Source organism: Halteromyces radiatus (assembly GCF_025201355.1).
Source record: "Halteromyces radiatus strain CBS 162.75 chromosome Unknown BX664scaffold_1, whole genome shotgun sequence".
In the NCBI taxonomy this organism is placed as follows: domain Eukaryota; kingdom Fungi; phylum Mucoromycota; class Mucoromycetes; order Mucorales; family Cunninghamellaceae; genus Halteromyces; species Halteromyces radiatus.
In genome coordinates, this window is record NW_026251687.1 from 3,443,947 (window position 1) to 3,471,580 (window position 27,634).

The 27,634-nt window shown below is 32.0% G+C and overlaps 14 protein-coding genes and 1 non-coding gene across 15 annotated transcripts; 6 read left to right on the plus strand and 9 right to left on the minus strand.

Moving 5' to 3' along the window:
- Positions 1–817: 817 nt before the first annotated feature.
- Positions 818–1,402, plus strand: BX664DRAFT_248954 (uncharacterized protein; the record flags this gene model as incomplete). The annotated part of the gene is made up of 1 exon (XM_051540270.1): positions 818–1,402. A coding segment is annotated over one exon (585 nt), but the record flags the coding sequence as incomplete, so codon positions are not given.
- A 538-nt stretch (positions 1,403–1,940) lies between these two features.
- Positions 1,941–3,295, plus strand: BX664DRAFT_322159 (uncharacterized protein). Its single transcript, XM_051543437.1, has 6 exons — positions 1,941–2,037; positions 2,095–2,384; positions 2,459–2,597; positions 2,673–2,762; positions 2,840–2,986; positions 3,067–3,295. The coding sequence occupies exons 2-6, from the start codon at positions 2,146–2,148 to the stop codon at positions 3,196–3,198; spliced, it is 747 nt and encodes a 248-aa protein (XP_051405380.1). The 5' UTR covers positions 1,941–2,037; positions 2,095–2,145; the 3' UTR covers positions 3,199–3,295.
- Positions 3,273–4,087, minus strand: BX664DRAFT_355193 (40S ribosomal protein S20). The gene is made up of 4 exons (XM_051547796.1): positions 3,997–4,087; positions 3,883–3,926; positions 3,725–3,780; positions 3,273–3,617 (listed from the first exon to the last, which is right to left on the minus strand). The coding sequence occupies exons 1-4, from the start codon at positions 4,006–4,008 to the stop codon at positions 3,367–3,369; spliced, it is 363 nt and encodes a 120-aa protein (XP_051405381.1). The 5' UTR covers positions 4,009–4,087; the 3' UTR covers positions 3,273–3,366.
- Positions 3,889–5,880, plus strand: BX664DRAFT_322164 (GHMP kinase). Its single transcript, XM_051543438.1, has 7 exons — positions 3,889–3,925; positions 3,996–4,088; positions 4,193–4,526; positions 4,616–5,002; positions 5,065–5,327; positions 5,383–5,536; positions 5,599–5,880. Exons 3-7 carry the CDS (start codon positions 4,337–4,339, stop codon positions 5,772–5,774), a joined length of 1,170 nt encoding a protein of 389 aa, XP_051405382.1. The 5' UTR covers positions 3,889–3,925; positions 3,996–4,088; positions 4,193–4,336; the 3' UTR covers positions 5,775–5,880.
- Positions 5,881–6,477: 597 nt separating this feature from the next.
- BX664DRAFT_322169 (ankyrin repeat-containing domain protein) lies at positions 6,478–8,325 on the plus strand. Its single transcript, XM_051543439.1, has 8 exons — positions 6,478–6,701; positions 6,791–6,866; positions 6,931–7,021; positions 7,097–7,150; positions 7,200–7,310; positions 7,376–7,483; positions 7,547–7,637; positions 7,693–8,325. The coding sequence occupies exons 1-8, from the start codon at positions 6,590–6,592 to the stop codon at positions 8,046–8,048; spliced, it is 999 nt and encodes a 332-aa protein (XP_051405383.1). The 5' UTR covers positions 6,478–6,589; the 3' UTR covers positions 8,049–8,325.
- Positions 8,326–8,345: 20 nt separating this feature from the next.
- On the minus strand, positions 8,346–9,278 carry BX664DRAFT_322173 (telomere stability and silencing-domain-containing protein). The gene is made up of 2 exons (XM_051543440.1): positions 8,873–9,278; positions 8,346–8,793 (listed from the first exon to the last, which is right to left on the minus strand). The coding sequence occupies exons 1-2, from the start codon at positions 9,229–9,231 to the stop codon at positions 8,373–8,375; spliced, it is 780 nt and encodes a 259-aa protein (XP_051405384.1). The 5' UTR covers positions 9,232–9,278; the 3' UTR covers positions 8,346–8,372.
- Positions 9,279–9,397: 119 nt separating this feature from the next.
- On the minus strand, positions 9,398–11,184 carry BX664DRAFT_322174 (nucleosome assembly protein-domain-containing protein). Its single transcript, XM_051543441.1, has 6 exons — positions 11,086–11,184; positions 10,897–11,031; positions 10,151–10,810; positions 9,843–10,093; positions 9,675–9,752; positions 9,398–9,602 (listed from the first exon to the last, which is right to left on the minus strand). Exons 1-6 carry the CDS (start codon positions 11,099–11,101, stop codon positions 9,558–9,560), a joined length of 1,185 nt encoding a protein of 394 aa, XP_051405385.1. The 5' UTR covers positions 11,102–11,184; the 3' UTR covers positions 9,398–9,557.
- Positions 11,185–11,681: 497 nt separating this feature from the next.
- BX664DRAFT_310740 (UV excision repair protein Rad23) lies at positions 11,682–13,591 on the minus strand (the record flags this gene model as incomplete). Its single annotated transcript, XM_051542562.1, has 11 exons — positions 11,682–11,731; positions 11,786–11,852; positions 11,926–11,958; positions 12,041–12,333; positions 12,406–12,547; positions 12,621–12,748; positions 12,820–13,084; positions 13,153–13,232; positions 13,298–13,370; positions 13,464–13,526; positions 13,589–13,591. The coding sequence occupies 11 exons, from the start codon at positions 13,589–13,591 to the stop codon at positions 11,682–11,684; spliced, it is 1,197 nt and encodes a 398-aa protein (XP_051405386.1).
- A 1,091-nt stretch (positions 13,592–14,682) lies between these two features.
- Positions 14,683–15,673, minus strand: BX664DRAFT_322180 (uncharacterized protein). Its single transcript, XM_051543442.1, has 3 exons — positions 15,383–15,673; positions 15,192–15,291; positions 14,683–15,128 (listed from the first exon to the last, which is right to left on the minus strand). The coding sequence occupies exons 1-3, from the start codon at positions 15,637–15,639 to the stop codon at positions 14,838–14,840; spliced, it is 648 nt and encodes a 215-aa protein (XP_051405387.1). The 5' UTR covers positions 15,640–15,673; the 3' UTR covers positions 14,683–14,837.
- A 1,329-nt stretch (positions 15,674–17,002) lies between these two features.
- BX664DRAFT_t9 lies at positions 17,003–17,075 on the plus strand. Its single transcript has one exon. It is a non-coding gene; the product is annotated as a tRNA-Ala (tRNA).
- A 1,328-nt stretch (positions 17,076–18,403) lies between these two features.
- Positions 18,404–19,576, minus strand: BX664DRAFT_322183 (uncharacterized protein). The gene is made up of 2 exons (XM_051543443.1): positions 19,385–19,576; positions 18,404–19,316 (listed from the first exon to the last, which is right to left on the minus strand). Exons 1-2 carry the CDS (start codon positions 19,521–19,523, stop codon positions 18,607–18,609), a joined length of 849 nt encoding a protein of 282 aa, XP_051405388.1. The 5' UTR covers positions 19,524–19,576; the 3' UTR covers positions 18,404–18,606.
- Positions 19,577–19,729: 153 nt separating this feature from the next.
- Positions 19,730–20,790, minus strand: BX664DRAFT_322184 (putative GOT1-membrane protein required for ER to Golgi transport). Its single transcript, XM_051543444.1, has 5 exons — positions 20,768–20,790; positions 20,595–20,686; positions 20,362–20,540; positions 20,212–20,293; positions 19,730–20,123 (listed from the first exon to the last, which is right to left on the minus strand). Exons 1-5 carry the CDS (start codon positions 20,784–20,786, stop codon positions 20,082–20,084), a joined length of 414 nt encoding a protein of 137 aa, XP_051405389.1. The 5' UTR covers positions 20,787–20,790; the 3' UTR covers positions 19,730–20,081.
- A 153-nt stretch (positions 20,791–20,943) lies between these two features.
- Positions 20,944–22,429, minus strand: BX664DRAFT_322187 (ras-like GTP-binding protein RYL2). The gene is made up of 6 exons (XM_051543445.1): positions 22,082–22,429; positions 21,931–22,027; positions 21,807–21,859; positions 21,609–21,719; positions 21,375–21,536; positions 20,944–21,294 (listed from the first exon to the last, which is right to left on the minus strand). Exons 1-6 carry the CDS (start codon positions 22,137–22,139, stop codon positions 21,155–21,157), a joined length of 621 nt encoding a protein of 206 aa, XP_051405390.1. The 5' UTR covers positions 22,140–22,429; the 3' UTR covers positions 20,944–21,154.
- Positions 22,430–23,020: 591 nt separating this feature from the next.
- Positions 23,021–24,562, plus strand: BX664DRAFT_322188 (uncharacterized protein). Its single transcript, XM_051543446.1, has 4 exons — positions 23,021–23,125; positions 23,197–23,448; positions 23,569–23,829; positions 23,900–24,562. The coding sequence occupies exons 1-4, from the start codon at positions 23,044–23,046 to the stop codon at positions 24,505–24,507; spliced, it is 1,203 nt and encodes a 400-aa protein (XP_051405391.1). The 5' UTR covers positions 23,021–23,043; the 3' UTR covers positions 24,508–24,562.
- Positions 24,563–26,510: 1,948 nt separating this feature from the next.
- On the minus strand, positions 26,511–27,285 carry BX664DRAFT_253533 (BRCT domain-containing protein; the record flags this gene model as incomplete). The annotated part of the gene is made up of 3 exons (XM_051540311.1): positions 26,511–26,555; positions 26,651–27,028; positions 27,097–27,285. The coding sequence occupies 3 exons, from the start codon at positions 27,283–27,285 to the stop codon at positions 26,511–26,513; spliced, it is 612 nt and encodes a 203-aa protein (XP_051405392.1).
- Positions 27,286–27,634: the final 349 nt, after the last annotated feature.

Below are 27,634 nucleotides of genomic sequence, written 5' to 3' on the forward strand. Positions count from 1 at the left end.
GATCGTATCATAGGTTTTTGAAAAAAAAGAAGTGAAATCATTAGCTCTGCATGTGTACGACCTTATCGCTGGAGCAACCTCTCCCCATTGGCCATATAGTATGATCAAGACGGATTATATGGAAACAATCATCAACAGACTTGTAAACGAAGAAGATTTTGGCCCTACACCAATAAACTCGAAAAGTCTGGTATCAAAAGTGAACGACTACATTCAGGTGTGGTATCGAATCTTACGACGTTTGGAAGAAGAAAATGAAACAGTACTCACCACTGCAAGTCATAATGTTGCAAGCACTATCAGTAGAAAATGGTTAGTCAAGGAACTCAACAAAATCCAAAGATACAAAAATCTACGGCGGCGACTGAAGACAAAAATCAAGAACGAGCTCTTTGAATACGTTGATACAAATATCAATAATGGGAATGACAATAGCAATAGTATACTACCAACTCTCACATTCAGCACTACTCTTCACCCTAATTTATTAGAAAGCATTTTGGAAATCCCTGAACGTGGAAGACAGCAGCTACACAACTCTCTTATATATGTAACTGATGGTGACGCCCTCCAGATACATCAACTATATAAGATAACACCATCCTTCTCTTTTTTACGAAAATACATCAATATTGACGGCAGGACTCTTCAATCAATCCTTCTACATTCCAATATTGATCATCACACCGTCAAGAAACATATTCCAAAATTCGCCCAAATTAAAGAAACGGCTCGATTATTCTATGATATCTTCAATTTTAACAAGGCTGGTATTGACGACTATGTCAACAATTTAGATGAATATACGCAGAACAACGATGACGCCGAGGAGCAACAAAATAACATTCAATTTCTTTTCAACAACTGCATTCGTACTGATGGGCATGGAGTAGACATTCTTCTTACACATCGTGGTGGCACTCAATCCTCCATTGACATCGGACTCACTGATCTTAAGCAAACGGAAGAAATGGGTGTATTTAACAAGCATTTTATGTTGTGGGGACTAGATCCAGGATTACGCGATATCTTTGTGGCCACCAATGGTATAGATGGAAGCAATCAACAAAGATCAAAAAGCACTGCTGAATACTATACAGGAACTGGGCATCGAAAACGACGACTACGACAACAGCAGCTGAAGAAGGACAACAGTATCACAGACATTGAATCCAGCATTCCCATGGCAGCGACAGCATCACCAGACAAGTGGATCAAACGTGTTACATATATTTCTGAACGACTGACGCAATTACTTCGTTTCTATGATGGACGCTTTACCAGTGACAAATTTCTTGCTTACGTTGGTGGTCAAAAGATGAAGGAAGAACTGGTCAATAGTTTGGTTAATGGTGGTTTGAAATACGCTGGAAAACCTGGAGAAAGACGTCGACGCCGAAAAGAACGACAACAACAGCTTGCACAATCACAACAGCTTCCACAACAGCAACAACTTGCACAACAACTTCCACAGCAACCTTCACAGCAACAAGACGAAGGCCGAACTAGATATCAAAAAGCAAAATTCGATTATGATGATAGTAAGATTCCTGTTTTAGTTGTTGGACATAGAGGAAACAATCCGACGATGCGTGGTCGTCCATCTGGTATGGTAACTGTGGCAAGAAAAGCATTCAAGAAAGCACAGAAGGATTACAAGCTTTTGTACATTGAAATTGATGAATCATTTACCTCCAAAGTATGCTCAAAATGTTTTACCCGGACCCTCAACCAAAAACAAGTAGACAATAACATCACTCTCCATGCTGTACAAGTCTGTACCAGTTGTCGTACAACATGGAATCGTGATGTGAACGCTTGTAGAAACATTTACTACTTGGCAAGATTGGAAATGATTGGACAAGAAAGACCTGCGGTATTTCAATTCGATCGTAGCAATCAACAACAACAGCAACAAGAATGATTCGTGGTGCTTGGTCTCCCCGTTTTTTTTTTTTTTTTTTGTTTTGTGTTAGTTTAGTCTTTTCTCTTCTCCAAACCTGAAAAGTTTGGATATTTACTCTCCCTGTTCACTAGGTAAGATCATTCTTCACTGCACACACAAAGGTCACTAATATTTCCTCTCAATTTTAGTGAATAAACTGTAAGATTGTTATCATCTGTTCTTTTTTTTACGTGTCAGTCATGTCAAATTATTACCAACCACAACCTGTAGCTCAGGTACAACAGCAACAACAACAACAACAACAACAACAGCAACAACCTACTCTTTTAGAATATATCTCTGACCTTGTATCGAAACGAGTCTCGACCATCCAATACCTCTCTCAAACACATCATGGCAATACTCACTGGTTCAATACTATATTACTGACAAAAGATGATCTTGAAGATATGTATCCAAATTCTAAAATGATGAAAAGGTAAGTAAAGAGTTTTTCCTGGATGTATTTCAAGATATCTAGGACGTAATTCAATTTTTTATATTTAAAAATAGGTCGTGCAATTTTTACACACTTGGTGTATCACTTGGTAACCTACTTGATATCAATAATCCGATCGATTTCGTTAAAGCACTGGCACAGCTTCTCACTGAATTTGAACATCATACAAACGATACATCACGACAGAAAATGGTATTTATTTTTATTTTATTTTATTTAGAAAAAAAGGTTTATATTGTTTTTATTTATTATTATTATTTTGGATAGAAAAACATCTTTAGGAAAACCAAAATCAAGGATGATGCAAGTTATCAAGAAAATAATGGAGAATATGTTCATTTGATTATACCACACGTCGTAAGTTTGGAGAAGAAGAGGGAAGATAAAAAAAAAAAAGGAATATTATTCACTTTATCTTTTAATATTATATGTAGCCTTATGAACTCGATTATTTTGAAATCTTTTTTACGCTTTGCGATATACTGACAGACATATATCAAAAGTTTGTGATGGACATGGAAGGATCTCAATGTACGCAATCCTATTTTGAGCTGGCACTCAAAAGTGATAGTAAATTCAAGGTAAAGAAAAAAAGAAAGATTCAATCATCCTTGATTTACTAATATATATATATATATATACTTTCGTTCTTAAATGTTAGAAAATTTTCTCTATGATCACTAAAGAACTGGACGCTTTAGCAAGAAATGCCATCAAGGATGAATTGAAATTGATTGATCCACTCTCCTTTTCCAACAAAGTAACACCCATTGACTTTGAAGGCACTGAATGATTCTTCCATATACATTATAGTTAGATTCTCTACCAGTGATACCGAAATAAATACATATCATTTTAATCTCATTTAATATATATCAAGAAGACTTTTTATTGTTCATGGAATAAATATATATATTTGTAAAAATAAAAAACATCAAGATAAAACTATTCAGATTAAAATCTAAGCAATGGTAACTTCAACTTCAACTCCAGGTTCAATAGAGATAGAGGTGATTTGCTTGACAATTTCAGAGGGAGAGTGCAAGTCAATCAAACGCTTGTGGATGCGCATTTCGAAACGGTCAAAAGTTTCAGAACCGTTACCACAAGGAGACTTACGGGTGGTAATACGCAACACCTTGGTAGGAAGACGAACAGGACCCTTCACCTTAAGTTGCTTGTCCTTGGCACGTTGGATGAGATCAGCGCTGACTAGATGAATAGCAGTAAAAAAAAAAAATTATATATTAGAAACCCAGATAGATCAAGCCACCCTCCCAAAAAAAAAAAAAAATCTTTCCAGTAGATATAACACGTACCCTTTTCCAAGTTCTTGACATTGCGAGAAGTCAAAGTGATACGGATACGGTGAATCCTAATAAGACAAAGAAGAAAAAAAAAAGATAAATAAAGGTTAATATTTCATTTTTTTCTTTAAAAAAAAAATAAGGTACTAAATGTAAAACCATTGACTTACTTGGCTTCAACGTGTTCTTCAACACCAACCTTTTGGGACTTTTCCTATTATTATAAAATGAGAAATAAATACGTATTTTATATATATATATATTTATTTATTAAAGGCACATACAACTTGAGACATGTTTGTAGAGAGAAAGAAAAGAGAAAAAGGAGAAAACCTTGTTTTCCTTAAAAAAATTTACTTTATATTTTGGGTGGCTTCCTGAGATACACAGTTTAAAATTCCGCATGTCAAAGATCATGTTCGTTCCTTTCTTCTTCTTTTTACTTCTTCTTTTCTTTTTCTTTTTTTTTTTTTTCTTTTACCAAATTTATAAAATATATATATATACTATGACCCATTCTAATAATATTCTTGTGACAGCACCTGGAAAAGTCATTCTTTTTGGTGAACATGCTGTGGTCTATCAAAAAGTAAGAAAAAAAAATATAATGATGAATTCACCAAGATGATAACCATTATTCCACTTTTCTTTTTCTTAAAGCATGCTGTGGCTGCTTCCTTAGGTCTTCGTACTCATTTATATATTGAAAGAACTCAAGATAGTATTTTCTCTTTGGACTTATCTGATGTCGCAGTATCTTGTCAATGGTCATTATCTGACTTCCCATGGGACCTTGCTCAAGTTGAAAATGATGGTAAGAGATGGATAAAAAAATAATAATAATAATAAAATGTGGCGTCAAAAGTATATAATTTGATTTACCTCTTTTTTTTCCTTATATAGACCATCATCCCATCAACGATATGACACCAACATTGAAAAAAAGATTACAAGAATTGGCCGGTGATTATACAAACCCAGCCCAAGAAAAAGCATTGATGGCTTTCCTCTATTTGGTGATGACACTAGTTTCTCCTTTACAAGAAAAAACTGGCTTCAAGATTTGTTGCCGATCCTTTTTACCGGTGGGTGCAGGGTTAGGAAGTTCGGCTAGCTACTCCGTTGTGTTAGCAACTGCTCTTTTGATTACTTTCGGTTATATTCCCGTGGATTTTGCTTCTTCCAGTGACAAGATTCAATATCTTGAAACTATCAACCGATATGCATTCAAGGCTGAACAAGTGATCCATGGTAATCCAAGTGGTGTGGATAATGCTGTCGCTGCTTTTGGTAAGTATTTCATTTTTTTTTTTTTGAAAATCACTAATAATATTTTTTTTCATATATATAAGGTGGTGCCAAAACATTCTTGAAAGGAAAAGGATTCTCAACTTTGGAAGGATTCAAGTCTTTACGATTATTATTGACAAATACCAAGGTACCCCGTTCAACTAGTGCTCTTGTTGAATTTGCAGCAAACAGAAAAGCAAAATACCCTCATGTGATTGATCCTATCATGGACGCTATAGATGGTGTGTCAATTCGGTGCAAAGATGCTTTTTTGGAATATCAAAACGGAACTATGGATTCACTTTCTCTTGTGACCGAATTGGAGGTAAGTAGTCTAAATGAAATAGTTTATGATACTCTTATTGACTATTATGATATAGGAACTCGTCGACATGAATCATTGTTTATTGTATGCTCTTGGTGTGACTCATCCAAGCCTAGAAAAAATCCGACGTATCACTGCTTCGCATGGTTTGATTACAAAATTGACAGGTGCTGGTGGTGGTGGCTGTGCTGTTACTATTATTCGGGATGGTAAATTAGTTTTGATATTTGTTGTGATGAATTTTTTTTTATTGACCAATTTCTCCAATTAGATGTCGATCAAGAAACAATCACTAAAGTGATGGAATTGCTAGAAAAGGAAGGATTCGATTGTTATCAAACATCTGTTGGTGGTACTGGTGTAGAGGCTGTCACTTTGACTCCTGCTGAAGATATAGAATGGATGATCAATGCCGATAAAGAAACTCTAGAAAACAAATTTCTTTAATTGATAGTTTACATTTATTTCATTTAATTTATTTATCTTCTCTATACTTTTTTTTTTTTTTTACCCTTTACTATTATACAATGGATCAAGTTTTTGCTCATACAACCTAATAATAAAGATGATGATTTTACACTTTATTCAATAATAATTGACGGAATTCAAAGAATAAGATGTCGCAAAAATAGGAAATAAAAATATATAATAAGGATAGAAAATAAATGACAGAAGAAAAAAAATATAATTGTCGCATAATCAAATAGAGAATATAAGAAAATAGATATCATGAAAAAAAAGAGCAATCAAAAAAAAAAAAAAAAAATTCAGAAACCAAAAAATCAAAAAAAAAAAATCATTTGCTTCTTTTTGACTACTTCCTTGTTGGTATCTTCTTTTTTCCGTTCGCCTGGTTAACGCAACAGAACACTCCCATTTTTGTTTGTGATTCTTGTTTCTCCGTTTTCCTTGCTGTTCGTGTCCTCGTTGTGCATTTGGTTGTCCGTCCTTGCGTCTTCTGTCTTTCTTTCTTGCTCCTTGGATTTTTTTTTTTTTTACCATATGATACTTATACTATCCTTTTGCGTCGCGCACATCCTGGATGGGTTAATGCGTGGCGACCGTGCCTCAGAGCCGGAGGGTCTTTTTTTTTTTTTTTTTGGTAAGTGCACGTATACAAATAATATTTAGTTGATCATAACACTAACCATTTTTCCATTTCTTCTTTTCAACCACCGAAATGGGGTGAAAATAAGTAGGCCCATATTGCCTTCATTTTTTTTTTTTTTTGTTCCTCTGCGGTTCTCCTTGTTCTTTCTGATATGCCCACGATTCATTATGAAAATAGTGCTCCAAAAACTTCCTTTTTTGATTTACAAAGAGCAGCTATTGTAAGGGAAAGTCCATCCTTACGACTACGAAAGGCTGCCATAGGTAAAGATAGTTATCATATTATTGTATTTTCGAAAAAGATGATTTATTCAACATTATGTTTACTCATACCTTTTTTTTTTTATGAATAGAGGGAAATATTGCAGCAGTCAAACGTCTCATCAAAATGGTCCCCAATATACAGAATCCTGACCCGGACAATGGATAGTAAGTGAATCTTTTTTTTTTTCAATACAACAGTTATTCATTTTACTTTTTTTTTTTTTTTTAGTACTACTCTAATGTATGCAGCGAAATACGGTCACCTTGATATCGTTCATCTTTTACTTGAAATGGGTCATGAAGAAGAGGTCATCTCAATGGTAAAAAATATATAGAATAAACAACAAACTACTTTAATGAACAACAACTTATTTTCTTCATTATTCTATTATTAGGATCACAAAGGTATCACAGTGCTTATGCTTGCTATCATGCACGACCATGATGAGGTAATTATTTAGAATCAATAAATGTCAAAAGTTAATATTTTCATTATAGATCTATTATGCGTATGTGTCAAGATATCGGGAATGTATACATGCAATCAGCAAAGATGGAAGTAGTGCGTTACTAATAGCTGCTCAAAAGGGAAATGCTAATCTTGTTAGAGTAAGCACAGCATAAAGAATAATAGAAAAAGAAATATATTGATTTTTTTTTTCATATATTTATAGAATCTCTTATCAATTTCGGTGGATATTGATCACACGGATAATGAAGGAAACTCTGCCTTCCATTATGCATGTGCTTGGGGACATCCTGCTGTGATGGAACTATTGATGGTAAGATAACATTTGATATAATATATAAATTAGATGATATAAAACTCATTTTATAATTATTAGTCTGAAAATTGCAATGTAGAATTGGAAAATAATGATCATTTTACTGCTGCTGATGTTGCTTATAGTTTTGGTATCAAGGATCACCTCAAAGGTAATGAAAAAAAAAAAAGATATGAATAGATGCTAATAGATATATAATTATGTAGAACTCTCTGAAATGACAATCATCAATGGTGACTCAGCAACATCACTCTCTTCTTCTTATAAACAGTCCTTACTCAACAGTCGTATATACCCTCCTCCCCTGTCTAACAATGGAGCTTACTCATCTGTCAACACATCAACCATGATCTCCCGAGGACCATCGTATGGTGGCACTATGGATTCACCTACACCACGAGCATCTACGTCTTCATCTTCCACAATACTACCATCTGTCGGCATACCAATCATCAACTCGGCAAGTACTGGAGCCCATTATCGATCCAATGAAACATACCTGGAACAACAACATGAACGTGTACCAAGTGCGGATTCAAAATCTTTCAAGGGCCGTTTTTAGATATTGTTTATTTTAGTTTATAGCTTAGAAAATAAAAGTTGTTGTTATACCCTCCTATTGTCCTCCTCATATCATATATTAACGTAGTCTTCTCATAATGAGCATCAACGACAAAAGAATTTTATCATTATTTACAATAGAGATGTACGGAAATATATATTATCATCTACATAAATATTCATACAAACACAATTCAAAAAAAACCCCAATCCAAAGGATACATAATTGAAGTTTCAAAAAGGTAAAACTGCTTTATTCACAGATAATAGAAAAAAAAAAAAAAAAAAAAAAAAAAGGAGATGACTATCAAATGGATAAAATAAACTAAGCCTTGATTGCTCTTGCATTGATAGCAGGTGCCTTTCCCTTGCTGTCAGATGTCATGGGAGTTGATGTTTCTTCTTCGTCACTTTCTTCGTCGTCAGAGTCATCATCATCAAATACCGACACCACTTTTTTACTAGAAGATGATTGGATTTTCTGTCGTTTGTTTGCTGATGCTGATGAAGATGAAGATGATGATGATGATGATGATGATGATGATGATGGATGTGATCGTTTCAGTGCGCCGCTGAGAGCATTCTTGACCCCATCAATCATTTGTTCACGACTATCCAAAAATTCATGATCGTCAAACAAGTATTTTTGTGGTTCCCGTTCCTTGAGTGCCTTTTCAATCTTCTTTTCCAATCTTTCTCTTTTTTCTTTTTCCCGAATCGGTATGGCAGCTAGTTCTTCTTCCAATCTATATATAAAGTATATAAGTCATATGAATATAGTTTTTTTTTTTTTTTTAGTTATTTTTCCAGTTTATTTTTCCTTACTTTTTGGCATCATTGACAGCCTTGATACGACGACCTTGTAAATCACGACAAGCTTCAAAGTTGGTTGTTTTTTGTGCATTCATCCGTCCACCTTGAGCCCGCAACATGGATCCAAACCCGCCTTTTCCACCTCTTAGTCGTAAAGAAACATTCAAATATTCAGTATCGTTTGTCGTAAATAAAATTGTACTATCGTCTAATATCTTGCCCCCAAGACTGGAAAGAATTAGTGCATCCATTCCATCCGCATTGTTACCACATAAATGAGACTTCACATCTCCCACTGTAGTATTCAAATTATCGAATGGAAGACAAATAGTATCAGATGATGACTTTAAAATAACTTGATGGTAACCCATGAAATATAAATAATAATAATAATAATAATAAAGAAAGAAAGTTGAAGTAAAAAAAATTTGTTTTTTTTTTTTTCCTTCTGTTCTCACTGCGCTTTTTATATATAGATAAATATTCAGTCCCCGGAGACCAACAGATCCAATCAAATTGCATGATTTAATTCATCCATGAGGCTTTCAAAAAATATACATGTTTCTTTTATTTTATTTATTTCAAATGCTGAAAAAAAAAAAAAACTAAAAATATAAAAAAGAAAGAGTTATACTATATAAACTAAGTGAGAGGATAATAAAAGAAAGAATAAGAGATCAATGCTTTGGCTATAAATCTAAGATTGTTTGCATTCAGGAGCATTTTCACCCTTGGCAGGTTGCTATAAGAAAAGGAGAAGAGATAAAGTAGAGTTTAGAAAATCAATTCCATATGTGTATTAATATATACTTACAGTATCATCATCATCATCGTCATCATCGTCTTCATCTTCATCTTCATCTTCTTCAGATACATCATCATAAAAGTCATCCTAATAATATTAATAATAATAATAATAATAATAAATTAAGTAAAAGGAAAAAAAATAATTCATCAAGATCTCCATATCACACACACTTACTTCAAAGTCATCATCACCATCAAAATCTTCATATTCCAAAGCCTTTCCAGTAAAGTAATCCACAGCATGAGGAATGATCTTATCCTTGAATTCTTCACCCATTTCGTAATCAGCTTCCAACTTGGCATCCAAACCTTCAGCTTCTTCTTCATCTAATTCTTCAGATTCATCAGGGAAAACAGGAGGACTAAAGAAGTGGAAGAAACTATCAGCAGGTACAGTACGTTTCACAACACGAGTCTTGTTGGTACCTAAAAAAAAAAAAAAAAAATCAGTATACAACTAAAAAGTGGATCTTGAGGATTTACCTTTATGACGTTGTTTCTTAGTTTCAACGGTAACAGTCAAATCCTTTCCTTCCTTCCATTGTATTTCACAACCTTGAGCATGATCATAAACAAAATCACCACCATAAGCATGTTCTTGATAATAGTAGGCCTTGGTCAAGATAGTATTTTGGAAGAAATCATTTTCAGAGAACTCAAATTCAATTTGGAATCCAGGTTTTTCCATGTATTGCATACGGATATCGACCAAATGCTTCAAAGCAGCTTCATCTTGATCAGAGATAGTTTCACCGATTTGAGGATGGTTCTTGAGAGTGGTCAACCAGAATTCAGGAATACCAGAGACAATCACTTCGTCATCTTCTCCTTCTTTCTTTGTCGTTTGTTCTTCTCCTTCTTGTCGTTGTTGTTGTTGTTGTTCCAATTCTTCATCTGCCACCTTTTTACCCAAAGTTACTTCTTCTTCTGTAGGTTCGTATTTACCGGTAATCACTTCGGATCGTTTGTTGTAAAGAGGTTGATACAATGCCAAATATTTCTTTTCTAAAGCCAACACTTCTTCTTGGAATTTTCCTTCTAATTCGGCATGTTTGCTTTGGAAATACTTAAGACCATGAAGTCGACGTTGTACACTTGTAGGAAGTGATTGAATACGTTCTGTTGCACGACCGAGAAGAGTACCTTCAATATAATAACAAAATATTAATCCCAATCCTTTTTTCTATAATAGTAATTTCTTTTCTATTTTTTTAATATCTATTGTTTACCTTGAGTTTCCATATTTTCAGATATGCTATTAAAAGTAGGACGATAACTTGAAGTGATTGGAGCTGCGTTGATAGGTGTATTTTGTGGTGTAGGTGCTGAGGATGAAGTGTTCTTGATATCTAAAAAAGTGGATGCTACAGAGAGAATAAGTTAAATACTATAAATGATATATAGCCTTTGGTTTGTACCTGATTGCTGATCCATCAAGAACTCAATCGAATGAGACTATTAAAAGAAGTGATAAGAAGGGAAAAAAAAGAAGAGAAAAAAAAAATAGGAAAAAAAAAAAAAGAAAAACAAAAAATTTTGTCAATGACTTTTTTTTGGGGGGAAAAGGCTCCAACCATCGGCAAATCCACCCGTATGAATGTTTTCATAGTCCGCTTTACTTCGTTTGTTGGGTTTTTCAATACATCCCCACTTGATACACACTCTCAGTATTAAGACATATATATATAATACAATACAATAAAAAAAAATGGATTTTTATTTTTATTCAAATGAAAAAAAAAAAATGAAAACAAAAAAAAGGTAGTAGGAAAAAAAAAAAGAGTGAAGAAATAATATAATAACACAACCCAACTATCAAACTAAGAAGATTGGGAATTGGTTGGGGAAGACATAATGAATAATAAAGGGACAAGTGGTGAGTGTTAAAAAAAAAAAAAAAGACGGATCGGATCAAAAAAAAAAAAAAAAGAAAAGAAAAGAAAAAGATAAAAGAAACCTTTTTTTTTATCCCTTTTTTTTTTTTTTAATACCCCAACAGCTTTTTCCTTTCCTTTCAATCAAAATCATCAAGACCACGTTCAAGTAAGTAGTTGGCTGCCAATTCTATATTATAATCATCATTAATATTATTTCTTCATACACCATTTTTGATTTTACCTTCATTCTTGTCACAAGCAAAATAGGCTTCAATGGCTAATGCTCGTTCAAATCCTAAGGCTTCTAACTAAAAATCATCAATAAAAAGAGAAGCAATTATAAGTATTATTATTGTCATCATCATTATTATTCATACTTACTCGATCAATAGCTTCCTTTTCTTCTTGAGTCACCTACAATGAAACAATATATATATATATATATATATATTAGATAATTAGAAAAAAAAAAAAAAGAAGAAGAATGATCGCGTACCTGAATAACTTGAGAACCCTGTGGGACACCTGCATTATCTCCTTCTTCCGTGAGAGCTTGTAAAAAACCTTGAGGATCACTATTGATAACACGAAGTAATTCTGGATTTGATTGACCAAGTTGTTGTAGAAGAGGAGCAATCATTGTAGGATTGGTTTGTACAAGTTGACGTAATTGTTGAAATTGTGCAGTATTACGTAACTGAGAAAAGTCAACACCACCAGTGGATTGTTGTTGTTGTTGTTGCTGTTGCTGTTGTTGTTGAGCTGCTGTGAATAAATTTTGAGGTTGATCTACAAAGAAAGAAAGAAAAAAAAAAAGGTTGTCAAATTATAAATTCTATTTGATTCATATATAAGACTTACTTGCAGTTGTGGTAGAAGGAGAGGTAGGTGCATTTTCGGTAGATGATAATGTTGATTCACTTTCCTGTTGTTGTTGTTGTTGTTGTTGTTGAGATTGTTCTTGACCAAATTGAAATTCCCTTTCAACACTTTCAGGAATACCCTTTACAAGAGATAAAAGAAAGTATATCAGACTATTATTCTATTTTTTTTTCCTTAAAAAAAATAATACTTACATTGAATAAATATTCCACAGCACGTTCAGGATTATTATAACTAGCACGAAGAGCACGCATAATTTGTTCCCTTTCGAATCCCATTTCCATCATATTTTGTACAACTTTTTCCAATTCTGCACCAGTAACTATATACCCAAAGAAATGATCAGTTCTTTTTTCTTTTTTCTTTTTTCATTGTTGTTTTCCGAACTCATACCTAATTGACTATCACTTGATCCTTGATTGGTTGTTGTAGGAGGAGTAGTGGTAGTGGCAGTAGTAGTAGTAGTAGTAGTAGTAGTTGGAGTAATATCAGTAGTTGTTTCAGAAACTGGTTTTGAGGAAACATCAGAAGTAGCTGTCGTAGTCGAAGTTGCTGTAGAAGTATTAGCGGCTGTGTTTGAAGCTTTGGTTTTGTTTGATTCAGTAGTAGTTTCTTTGCTGGATGAAGAGGTTTGAGTAGTTGCTTTAGTAACCTTTGGCTTGATAAAAAAAAATTACGCGTTAAAATCAATATTATTTTAAATAAATAAATATAAAATAATATTACCTTGGACACCATGACTACCAAAAAGTCCTTTTCATTAATATTATAATCTTGAACTGTTTTTGAATTATCTAGAATCTTCCCTATTAAAATTGATAAATATGAGTCAATATGCACTATCTTTTTTTTTTTTCTATATTTTATTTACCAGAAAAGATTAATTTTTGATTGGTAACAGGATGACTTTTCAATTTTTCAATCTTTTCTTTGACAGAAAGGATCTAAAATAAAATGGACATAAAGAAAAAAAAAAAAAAAAAAAAGGAGGAATGTAAATAACAAGAAGGGATAAAATACTAAAAGTGAAAGTTTACCGTATCAGAGAGTTCAACTTCTAATTTAAATTGTTCTTGTTGTAAGGTCTTCAAAGTTATTTGCTATTAAATAAAAGAGAGAATGATAAGTTATTGAGAATATATATTATTATGAACTAATTTACCATGTTGCCTTAAGTTTTTTTTTTTAATGCTAATTGAAAAAGAAATGGGAAGGAAATATACTTTTCTTTTTTTTTTTTCTTTTTTTTTTTTTTTTTTTTACGCGAGTGGCTTCCACGTAAGCAATTTTTGACGGAATGTGAAAGTGGTGCAAAATCTTATGATGAGCCAAAAAGAAAATGGAAAAAAAAAAAAAGAGGAAAAAGTCACTGGAGAACAAAAAAAAAAAAAAAAGAATTTAAAATCCGAATAGGGAAAATCACTAATCGTTTTTGCATGAATTTCTCAATGGGACAGTACGAAACAAAGATTCAAAAAAAAAATTTATATGTTTCTTGTATGTAAAGTTAAATATTTGTCCATTGCATTAAAAAAAGATGGTAGAATGTTAAACTTTAAAAAAAAAAGAAGAGAATGAGGGTTTCTAGTATCGGCTTTTCAAACAAAAAGAAATCTTTGACCATGTTGGCCCATGGGAATCATAGTGTAACACTTACCAAATATGGCTCGATTCTTCCCACAAAAAAAAAAAAAAAAGAAAAATCTAAAACGCTTAGGGTTTCTCCCGCAACCATCAACCTATTTTTATGATTTTTATTACTTTTATGGATTGTCGCCTTGGCACGTTCTTTTTTTTTTTAACATAAAAAATTCACTCAATTTTCTTTTTTTTTCTCTCTCTCTCTCTCTCTCTCTTTTTTTATTTTTATTTTTTATTTATTAATTGTCATGATGTGTCCACAAATGGATCCTTCTTTATATTCTACTTCAACTATTTATTGGCCATTAAATGAACTTGAGGAAGACTCTTGGACAACTACAACTCATACTTCAAATACAAATTTATATCAACACCATATCAACTTTACTTCTTTATCATGTAAAACTGGTTTCCGTCGTTCTTCTTCGGGTTTCCGTTGTGATACTTGTCAAAGACGATTCCATTCTATAGGCAACCTATCCAATCATCTACAGTTATATCAACATTGAAGTTCTTTTAAATAGCATCATGTCAATATCAGATATACCAATTCAATTCATTTCCGCATTTTATTCTCTCTCTATCTCTCCTACACACAACATATACAGTATATAGTTATTTACTTCGTTTTTTTTTGTATATAGTTTATTATAATTCTTTTTATTTTATTTTATTATTATTTGAAAATAAAGAATCATATTTTTTTTCTATTCTACATATATATATCTATACTAATTAACAGTTATATTCTATTTCAAAATCATATCCAGTCAATGACATGCCTTTCCCAAAGCCTTCAAACGCCAATAGTTATAAGGTAATGGTACCAAATAGCCTGCTCCAGTACTAATTAAAGCCGCCATCCAGAATTTAGGATCATCAAATATAACTTGTCCACCCATCAAATGCCAATCCACTATATTCTCGGCCATTTCCATAGCAATCATAGAAGCAAATGACATTTCCATCGCTGTCTTGAATGCACTCATGTATCCAATGCCAGGTATTGTTCTTTTCAATAAAACTGTTTCCAATGCAAGTGAAGTTGTCAACCCAGCAGCCTAATCATTAGAAAAATAATCATCATCAATAAACAATTCGGTTTCTTTTTATCATCACGTTACCACAGCAGCAGTCATAGAAATCATGGGCGATATGGTGGGATAATAATATTGAAGGTACCACATTGTGGCAAAATCACCTGTCGTACATCCTATAAGACATCTTACAAAAAAAAAAAAAAAAAAAAAAAAAAAAAAAAAGTCGATACCCCCATTTCTATAAACTAATAAACGCTTTTTTTTTTTTTTTTTACCTTAATGTATTCACCCTCGTTCTTTTCCAACTAATAGAATCCATCCAAAAAGTCTTTGAAAAAATTGTCATATCTTGTTGTTTCTTATCCCCATGACAGCAGCTTGTCTTTTTTGTCTTTTCCTCACAATGACTTGATCCGATATATCGAGAACTGTTCACAGTAGGTCGTTGTTGTAGCACACGTGATGAACACAACGTGAAGAAACCACCAGATGGACTATGTGATATACGAGATCTTATCAATGATATGAACATGGTCACGCTAGATACATTAAAAAAGAAAAAAAAAAAAAAGAAAAAAAGAAAAGTGAGAAGAAAAAAGGGGGAAAGATATACATCCGCTTTTTTTTTTTTTTTTTTGGAGAGCATTTTCTGCCGAATTTTGTTTTGATCAATGTTCATTCTCCGAGTGTTCATTCATTCAGCACAAGGATAATCTGTGATGAGACTCTGTTTTTTTCATAAGAATTGGTGGAGAGGAATAAATAATTTGCATAATTGAATAATATGGAAAAAAAAAGTGTGATTTGTGTTGTATTGATTATACCAAAAAGAAAATATACAGAAATGAATGGAAAGAGAAACATGATTAAGTAGTCGCTCTTTTTTTTTTTTTTTTTTTTTTTGTATTAGCAACATTTGTCATCTTTATATTGTATGTAATTTACCATTTTTAGTATCTACTTCATCATTGTTTTTTATTAGCATCTACTTCGTCATTGTTTTTTTTTAGTATTAACAACATTTCTCTCTTTATAATAAAGCCAATTACACAAAAGTTCTATGTTAAAATTTTATTATTACAATATCATCCAGGGATGTTTTGACACAAATAAATCTGGATGGAGAAGTCCCTTGACGATAGCGCACCATTTCATCCATCCGAGCTGCAGCCATAATAATATTTGAAAGTTAGATGTTAAAAAAGAAAGAGTAAAAGTAATATAAAATAAATAAGAAGTAACGTAACTAACTAAAAGAAATAACGATAAAAAAATAACAGTACTAACACAAACGATGGCAACAAAATAATAAAACAAAATAAACCATTCAGCTAAACGTAAACCAATAACCAAAAAGTAACAGTCCAAAAGTAATTCATAAAATCAAGCTTCATTAACATCAATGTGAATCACCAAAGTAAGAATAAGAATCATTCAATTTGCATACCATCACCAAATACAATTGAGTAGTGCCATTGTTGTAGGGAATGCTGTTTAGTACTGCCCAGGTTCTCCAGCAAAAATGTTAAGGATGATACAGGGTAAAATTGAGTTCGTATGTGTATTTTATTGAATTCAGGAAAAATAAAAGAATGTAAAAAAAAAAAAAGTGTGTTCAGAAAAAAAAAATATAAAAAAAAAGCAGAAGTCAATAAAAAAAAAAAAAAAAAAAGATAAGAATAAAGAAAATAAAGAAAAAAAAAAAGAAAAAGAAAAAAAGAGAAACCAAGGAGAGGAGAAAACCGTAAAGCAGCAATTGGGACCCCGATTGCATATATCGTCACAGGACATGACAAGATGAAGACACCGTAACACCAAATTGCCAATACTCGAACGTGATTGGCTGAAATTTATATGAGCTTGATAATGGAGTTATGAAACTCGACAAAATATCTGGGGATCTAGCTCAAATGGTAGAGCGCTCGCTTAGCATGCGAGAGGCACTGGGATCAATGCCCAGGTTCTCCATAGTTTCTTTTTTAACCTAACTGATATTGAACTACTATTTTTAACTGGGGATGTGATTGGTCAATGTTGGTCGCTCCATCACGACGACCAAACGTGATGTTGATGGCAACCTATTTCTTTTGTTATGTGATTTTTTGGTTTATAGGTTCAAAATTGAAAAAGTAAAACGGATGATTGAAAGTTAATAATGTTTATAGTGAGCACCAGTACTTGATTACGCAAGCACACGTATAGGTAAAGAGATAAAATAAAAAAGAAAAGTAAAGTAAAGAAAAATAAAGTCTTGTTCCCAATTTGGAAAATAGAAGTAGACTAAAATTGTTCTGACTTTAAATATAGAACAAAGTGAGCCAATCAAAATAGATAATCCACAATACAATCAAGTAGGGATGAAAAGTAAAGATTTATTTAAAAAAATATATTGATGATTAACTAAAGAAAAAGGAAGAGGGGAAAGGAGATGGGGTATTTATACTTTTTTTTTTAAAAAAAAGATGAAAGATATAATGATCATATAGATGAAAGGGATATAGGTGGTATTGACATGAGATGAATGTGATATGGATGTGATATGGATGTGATACGGATGTGACCTATATGCTATCATCGGTATATGAAAAGAATAAATGAATAAAAAATTTTTTTTCTTTTTTTTTTTTTATATTTTTTTTTTTTTTTTATTTCTTCAACATGTGATTTTTTTGGTTCAGATGGCCATGCTAAGTAATTTTTTGGTTGTTAAGGCAAAAATTGAAAAAGTAATTCGGATGATTGAAAGATAATAATGTTTATAGTGAGCACCAGTACTTGATTACGCAAACACACGTATAGTAAAAGAGATAAAATAGAAAAAGAAGAGTAAAAGTAGAAAAATAAAATATGTTCTTAGTCTGACTTCAAAAAAAGGGGTTGAGCCAATCAAAATGATCAATCCACAAACAGTTAAGTAGGGATGAAAGGATGCTTTTTATTATAAAAAAAAATAAATTGACTGAAGAAAAAAAAAAAAAAAAAAAAGGAAGAAAAGAAAAGAAAAGAAGAAGGTTATTTATACTATTTTATATTATCCACGATGATTATCATATGATTAAAATGCATAATTCTTGATTTGATTCAAATATGTTGTGGTGATTTAAAAATAAAAAAAAAAAAAAAAAGATCTTGACAACAGCTGGTAAAAAGCTTACTTTGAGAACATACTGAAATCTATGACAATGGGACTCGTTAATAATCATTTGATATTACTGATTCTCACAACAAAGTGAAACAGCGCAATAGTTTGTAAAATACAAGGAATAAAATCAAACAAAATTAAGTTGAAGAGATGTATTTTTTTTTATTTTTTTTTTTTTATATATTTTATTTCATAATGAATATATACATATAAGACTAATTGGGTTATATAACTATAAAACAGAGTATACAAAGAGTAAGGGGATAAGAGAATAAAATGAAGATAATATATAATAAAGAGATAGCGGGAGAAGATAAAATATATGACGATATATAAATATATAAAGAGAATCATCGTTTAAACGCGTTTCCATCCATAGCGACCGTAAGGATATTGTTGATTCCAAGTTGGTGGAGGGTTAGATCGACGACGAAGTTGACAGAATTGAATCAAAGCACCTACAATAGCCAAACCCAAACATCCACCCAACATACCACGTAATTGAGGAGTAGCTTGAGCGATCAAAGTAACACTTCGAGCACGTAAAAAGTTGATAACGGATTCAGCGAAACCGGTTTTGACGTAAATATCGACACCAATGAAGATAGCAAATGAACCAATAAAGGCAGTAGCAATAACCATCAAGATACGTTCAAAGAAGGCCATCAATATGACACCAACAATGACAAATACAATAATCAGAATAGCACGACCCCAATTTGATTGAATCAAACCATTAGTGACCCAGGATAGTAACCAAAGAGCAGCGAAATAACCCAACAAAGCACCAACCAAATAAACGGCCAAGAAGAAACAGCAAGATAATAAAAGACCAGCAAGGATCCCCACTACCACACTAACAACAAGTAGAATAGTTTCAGTATTGGATCCATAATCTTCCTTGGCATTCAATAAAATAATATAGGCGACGTTTGAACCAACATAGAAACCAACAATAAACATGGTAAAGTGTTGATGGACACCACCAAGGAAGCAAAGATAACCACCAGTAATAAACAAGATGACAGTAAGAACAATACTTTGGACTGATACATTATAATTAGTGACTATAGATATATATATAAAAAGGTTAGTGAATCAATCATAAACAGAAAAGAAAAAAATACACACTTACATGGCAAAGTCACAGTAGAAGTATCAGTAGGATCTCTAGGAACTAAAGGAGCACCTTCCAAAAGGGGTAAGAAGGACAGTAAAAGAGATGCTATAGAGAGAATATATAAAAGACGTTGAAACTGCTGTTGTTTAGACATAATAGATAATAATAAAGAGAAAACAGAAACAAAAAAAAAAAGAAAAAAGAAAAAAAAAAAAAACCGATCGTTTTTAAAGGTTTTCCTTTTTGCCTTAACCGTTTATCAGCTCCGTCGGATAAGTCTTCTTGGCACAGAAAATATAAATAGATTCTTGTACCACCTTATATTTTCTAGTGATGACATCCTTTTTCACTTTTTTTTTTTTTTTTTTGTTTGTTCATCTAGATAAAAGATATTGATAACAAAGGAGAATATAAAATTTAAATGAATAAAAGAATTTTATTATAATATTAAATTCAAAAGTGAACTTTCTTGATGGATCAATGATTGTATCATACAAAAAAGGACATACTTTTGATAAATCATGGCATCATTTGGTAACACAGATGAAAGTGGCTGAAAACATTTTTCAAAATAAAATAGGTAGTATTAATCTATGGGGGTTTTTTTTTTTAATTATTATTATGAAAGAATAAAGTAGTAAATGTAATAAATGTATAAAGTCTACAATAGAAATATTTTATAGTAATAGAATCAAACAATAATGATCATCATCTAAACTGGTAAAACGGAGGAAGATGAGAATTGTTGGAAAATCTATAAAAAGAAATAAAAAATAAAAAACCATATTAAGATTCCCGCCCATGGTTCCTGAATTGATCTTTTTTTTTTTTTTTTGATTTACCTTTTCAATACCAGGATGATTTAAGACAGATCCAATAATGGGTAATCGTCGTAGAAATGCAAACACCAAAGGGAAGAAATCACTAAAATAAAAAAAAAAAATCAATTGTTTAATCTTTTATTTTTTTTTATTTTTATTTCTTTAACTTACCCAAATAAATTTAGAATTCCAAATATTTCCACAAGCATACCAATAATGGTCCACTTGCAAAACACCAATGATATACCAATTAAAAAGCAAATTGTACCTCGAATTTTACTCTTTTGACTAAAAAATACAATGGTTCTTTGAGTACCAATGGTCAATGGAATACCAGTAATGAATAAGATCTATAAAGTATATCATTATTAGTACAATATCAACTTGAGATCTATATAACTTACATTTCCAATCGCTAGTAAGCCAGCATCAAAGAAAGTGATGACTCCCAGAAACATGAAGAAAACACCAAAAGCAGTCAGTGCTACACCGATCTCTAATAATAAAAATAATAATAGTAATATATATGAGTATATTGTTTTTTTTTTCTTCCTTTTTTTTTTCCTTCTTTTTTTACTTTGACTGTCAGTCCACATTGAGTTTTGATGAAAAGGAACGAAAAAAAAAAAAAAAAGATCAACACAAAGAAGAAAAAAAAAAACCGATTCGGTGTCTGAAAAAAAAAACCAAAAAAGAGACATACATAAACCTTTATTTTGTAGTAGCAAGGGACATGAAAAAAAAAACTATAGTGTTTATGTATATAGAAAGACAATAAATAAGGCACAAATAATATGTAAAAAAAAAATAGTAAATAATAATAATAATAATAACTGTAGTAACAATAATGATCATAAAGAAAGGTAACTAATATGAAAAGATCTACACAAGACAGAAGTTGTTTTTTTTTTCTGATCCATGCTACGAAGTCCACTAATAATAAAAGGGATAAAAAAATTTGTATTTAACCACCACAACAACCAGATCGAGCAACTGATTCTTCATATTCAGATATAAGGGATGGACATGATTGTTTCCAATGTTGATCATATTTTTGATTGACTAAAGATTGTGCTATTTGAAGGAATAATTCTTCAATTTCACCTAATTATTATAAAAATAAATCAAGATCAATCATCTAAATTTAATAAATAAATAATCATAATAAAAAAAGGTATACTTACCATCATCTTCTTTTGCTGATACTTCATAAACAGAGACATGGCCCAATACATGACGTACATAATCCTCTACGTATTCCAATGATACAGCTCTTTCTGATGCACGGTCCACTTTATTACCAACCACATATATCAGTAAGTCCTTCGACGTATTCTTTTTCAATTCTATATTTATATATAAAGATAACACTACGTCAGTCAAAGGGTCATGAGATCAAATTCAGTTTCAAATATTACCTTCAACCCAAGAATGGATATCATCAAAACTTTCATTAGATGTAATATCATATACCAAGATAGCTGCTTGAGCACCACGATAATAAAGAGATGCCATGGCCCTGAATCGTTCTATTTTCGAAAAGATAAAAAAAAAAAAAAGGTACGGATTGAGATATCATGATTTCATTTTACCAAAGTTTTACGTATACATATTACCTTGACCAGCAGTATCCCATATTTGTAGTCTTACACGGCATTGATCCACTATACTTTGTTATTTCTATTTAATGAATACACAAATCAAAAAAATATAATAAGAAAAAAAAAAAAGAGCACTTACAGTTTCTTTGTCATAAAGGAAGCACCAATAGTGGAAGTTCCATTTGGCGAAAAAGTTCTTTGAATATATCGGATGGCAATCGATGTTTTTCCCACCCCTATTTTATTCATATATTAGTAAATAATTAATTCTTCGTTTTATTTCAACTTGCCTGTTTTTCCTAGAATAACTACTTTTGCTTCAAGTGTTGCTGTTGGTGAGCTATCCATAATAGTCAGCCTTTTCTGTCAATATTGTTTGGATGAGATACACACAAGGAGACAAATAAAGAGAAAGAGAGTGAGTGAGTGAGAATAACTGATGCAAAAGAGTATGAAAAAAAAAGTAGAATAAAAAAGAATGAGGTGAAGAAGGTGGATATCCCTTATTGAATGAACGAACTAAACAAACCAAAAAAAAAGAGTCAGTTCAAATTGTAACCAATATAAAAGAAAGACGTATCTTTACCACTTTGGATAATTCAACGGCATCAAACAACAAGGAGAATAAGAAAAAAAAAAAAAAAAGAAAAAGAAAAAAAGAAAGAAAGAAAAAAAAAAGGAAGAAAAGAGAAAAAGAGAAACCAAAAACGTGGTTCTTTTGGTTGGTGAATTGAAACTCATCCATCGACCGACATCTATTATAATAGTAAGAGCATGACCCTTTTTTTTTTTTTTCTAAAGTCATTTATAAGCCTTGACGATACCACACATCGTTTTTTTTATTTTATTCTGCCACAAGAAATCCGTAGTATTGATCACGGGTGTTATCTCTTGTTCTTTTGTTGAACGACATGACTCTTTGATTTTCAATTTCAACTTCCTTTTATAGCATATTGGCTTATATTCGTTTTTCTAATTCCATGATGAAAAGGTTGAATAATGCAAAAAAAAAAAAAAAGATGGAACCACGCGGTAAACCAGTTCCTTTTTTTTTTAAGGATACAATTACCTATTTATGTCAATATTTTAATATTTCTTTTTAACTCGAAAAGGTCAGTGTCATCCGGAATCACAATGAAAGGATATAAATAAGCTATCATATTGATAAGATTCTTTTTCTTTCTTTTTTTTTTTTTTTTTTTTTTTCAAAATATATTTATATACATACACTTTTACTACAGTATAATCATCAATGTCATCAATAGTAGAAGATCAATCAGTTTATCGTCGTAGAATCATTCTTTGCTTGGATGGTACCTGGGAAGATCCTACAAGTATGATGATCATCATCATCTTTTCTTTTGCAATTATTAATCAATTATTTTTTTTTTCATTGACTTTATAGAAAGTACGAATGTCTTCAGATGGTATGAGCATGTTCATATGTCGCCTCATATTTTCAAAGGGGATCAATGGATTCAAATACCTGGTTACTTTCAAGGTGTTGGATTTACTAATGGAGGTCAAGAAGATCCAATTAGTGCAGTTACTGGTGAAGGGATTGATCAACAAATCCTTGATGCTTATCAATTTCTTAGCAATACCCTCCATGATGATAAAAAAGATGAAGTTTACGTGATTGGATACAGTCGTGGAGGTAATTTTTTTTTATAAAAAAAAAATAGAAGAGGTTATTATATTTATCCATCTCTTCCCTTTTTTATTATTATTATTATTATTATTATTATTTTTTTTTTCTGATCATCGAAAAAAAAAGCTTATGCAGCAAGAAGTTTAGTTGGGATGTTGTACAATGTTGGATTATTACCTTCAAATCAAATGACACCTAAAAAGCTGAAAATGGCTTATGAATTTTACCGGCACCGCTCATCTGAGACTACCCCTGAAAGTGCAAAGGCTGTTGCATTTAGAAAAAAATATCACTGTATGCAACCGATCATTCGTTTTCTTGGTTGTTTTGATACTGTTGGATCGCTTGGAATTCCTAAATTACCTTTTTATCTTGGTGGATCCCTATGTAAGTTCTCTTATTAAAAAAAAAAAAGCTTTTCCTTTTTTGACCATAATACCATTTTTGGAATTTATAGTGCAGCAATTCTTTTATGATCGATATCGATTTCATGATACTAACATATCACCATGGGTACAATCAGCATTCCATGCTATTTCTATTCATGAACAACGACAATGGTTTAAACCTGTACTTATGAAATATGCTGCCAAACCATATTGTGAACAAGAATTAGTACAAATGTGGTTTCCTGGTGTTCATTCCGATGTCGGTGGTGGTACTTTTTGTAATAATCATAGTAGTGATCATGATGATGATGATGATAATGAAGAAGAAGAAGGTAGTTGTTTACTTGCAAATCAATCATTGAATTGGATGATGACAATGGGTGAAGAAAGAGGAATGGTTTTCACAAAGCCAATTTCTGAAATATGTCGTGGTGGTCAATTTGTAATGGAAGATAGCTACAAGTCTAGTATCATTTATCGTTTATTAGCTCGAAAGGATAGAGTAATTGATCCTAAAATATTTGGACCAAAAGGATTACATGCATTATATTTGGATGGCAATTTTACTTACCTTACTGATGAAGAATTGGCTTCATATCCTTCTCGTACTTTGTATAATTACATTGATTATTTAACAGCTCACCCAGAAATAGTTGAACATTCAATCGGAGTCTAGCCCTATACTGTAAAATTTTTTTATTTTGAGAGGTCATTTTTATTCTCTCTCTATCTCTCTCTTTTCTTTTTTTTTTTTTTAATTTCTTTTCTCGATTTATAGATTCATATATTTTATCCCTTATGGTAATTTATCTTTTCTTTTTTTTTTTTATAAATAAAGGACTATATATATTATATATATTCACTGACTTATATTCAATCATTGGTTTTATGAATAGGCACTGAAAAGGAAAAGTAACACCAAAGAGAATTTGAATTGGAAGATCAACGTTTTGGCAGCCAAAGCAGGTGAAGATACCCATATCGAACAAGCAAAGAAAGCGGCTTTAAATAAACGACAAAACATGAAAACAACTGTAGCCGGGGAAGACAATAATGATGATAATCAAGAACTATTACGGCAACAACTCATGGAAGCTAAAAAAAAGAAGTTGGAAACTAAACTGGTAAGTCCAAATGAATCACTTACCATATGCATTCAACTTTTTTTTTTTTTCTTTTTTGACTAGTTTCATGCTCGAAAAGAAACAAGATCCTGTTTGAAGAAAAGCAAGGCTGCTGAATTGCAAAAACAAGTTAGAAAGTTACGAGAAGCACAACATTCATTAACAGTAACGCCAACAAAGACAATAGAAATCGAATCCAAAGAAAATAATACAGCAACAAATACAAACGAATCAATTAATCAAGATGAAGAATCCGCATCTACGGCAATCACAACTGAAACGATAAAAATAAATGATGAATCCATAGTGAAAGACGAATCGACAACGAAGAAGAAAATCAAAGTGTATACTCCACAGAATGTTGAGCGTTTTGAAAAGGAATTAGAAATCATCAAGGTAAAAAAGAGAAAAGAAGAGAAAAAAAAAGAGGTGATATTGATATATGTGTTGAACTTTGATTTGTTTAGACAATCGATCTGGATTCATTAGCAGACAAGGCTCTCAACAAATTGATTCAGAAGAATGCGACACTTAAAAAGGATGAAATGATATCTACTCTTTTACCCACCATTGTACCAACAACAAAGGCCTCTTCACTGGAATCTACCTCTTCAACGGATGATATGTTATTGACCTCCAATATAGAAGCTCGACTTTTAGGAAACAAGATTTTGACGGGACAAATGAAAAAGGAAATCAGTGAAATTGAAATGCTTCTACTGGGATCTGAACAACGGAAACTCATCAAGGATACCAAACGAAAGGCAGCAGAAGAACATCAACCTCAGAAGCGATCACGTACCACATCTACAACTAGTTCTGATACAGCATCCTCTTTATTCATAACATCTTTGGGCGGTGATGATCAGCAAGTCGACAATGATAAAAAGAAATCAAAAACAATGAAGAAAACATCAGGTTTGGAATGGGAAGATCCTGATTTCGATAAGTATTACAATGGTGCTCCAGAGAAACAAAACCGACCTGGTCAAAGACAACGACGAATGTAAGTTGACTAACAATCCCAAATTATTTTTTTTATTTTTTTTTTTTATTAATTCACGTTTATTACAGGAAATGGGAAGCTATTCATGGAAAAAATGCCAAACATATTGCCGAAGGAAAAAAGTCAGTGCAAGAACAACGCAGAGCCAAACAAGCCAAGAAACAACATCAAAGGGAAGCATCCTCCTTTAAAAAAGATAATACTAGACGATCCGAGTTCAAGACAAATGGTGATGAGAAAAAGCAAGAAAACTTGGAAGAATACCATCCTTCATGGCAAGCCAAGCGACAGCAACAAGAATTAATGGCCAAGGCTCTTAGTGGACAGGGAACTGGAAACAAGATTGTTTTTGATGATGAAGATTAGGATAGAACAGAACTTTTTTTTTTTTGTATATATATATTGTTTTATAATAATAAAAAAAAATCAATCATTTTTATTTAATATCAACAAAAATAGTGTAGTGAAGGGTACAAAAGTAACAAAAGTATCTAAAGAATAGATTTTTTCAAAAAAAAATAAAATAAAATAAAACAAAAAGAAGAAGTTCTAGTCACTAGACGGGACGTTGACTATGTAATAAGGAAGAGCCGGCTATGAACAATAATAAATTAAAAAAAAAAGGATGATGAGTGATCAATCATAAAAATAAACCCACCTTTATTCTTTCTTTTGATGATTTTCTTTACCTGAATCTTTTTATTCTTGTCGCATTGAATGAGCCAATCGGGTTTAACGATAGGTATAGAGTATCGGACGGCAGTATCATAATTTCGAGTTCCAGGACGTTGAGCAATGACATGAGTTGTTTCGTGATTCACCTCGTCAGTCCAAGTGGCACCCATCTTTTCCAAGAGTTGTTTCAATTCGTCAAGTGCCGATTCAGACTGTTCAAAGTTACCGAATGCTACACGGATCCCTGTCAAATTTTCCATCTTGTGCGTACGTGCCGTGGCCTGGTTGGATTTGTATTGACCAGCTGTCGTCTTGATAACAATATGGAATTTATATTCTTGATCTACATCTAATCCAGATAATTTGATGAAATTGGCGTCTCCTGGTACATGCTACATATATTATTTGACATTAGTCAGTATTCAATAAGAATCATATGTATTTTCATATAACTAACTACCTGAGCAAGTTTAGTATTATTTTTGAAGATATCCAAAGATCGAAGTGTGGCAGTATGTAAAACAAGAGGATCCCATTCCAAAATAAGAGATGTCTGAGTGATATTTTTGACACGTACTGTAGGTGTTTCAGGTGGTGTGTTGCCGAACTTGTCGAGGATGGTGCTTTCCAAGTCCCAAAACTCGCGCATCTTTCGTTCTTCTTCGGATGTGTTGCGACTGACAGAGATGTTGACAATGCTACCAGATGCTACACCATTAGGTAAAAGTAACGAAGGAAATTCAATAAGGTGATGATCCTCTGTAAGTAAGATGGCCTATCATTCATTCATATATAATAATACATGCGATAAGTCAAAAAAAAAAAAAAGGCATCCGAAAATAGAGTCAATAAAAAAAAACAGTGATGGTCTTTTCCATATATCTTTTCAGTTTTTTTTTTTTTTTTTTATTCCTATGTATTTACCATGCCAGCATCCAATTTGCCAACTGTGAATTGTACTGAAGTCATGCTTTCTTGTGGATGGTGTCTAAATTTAA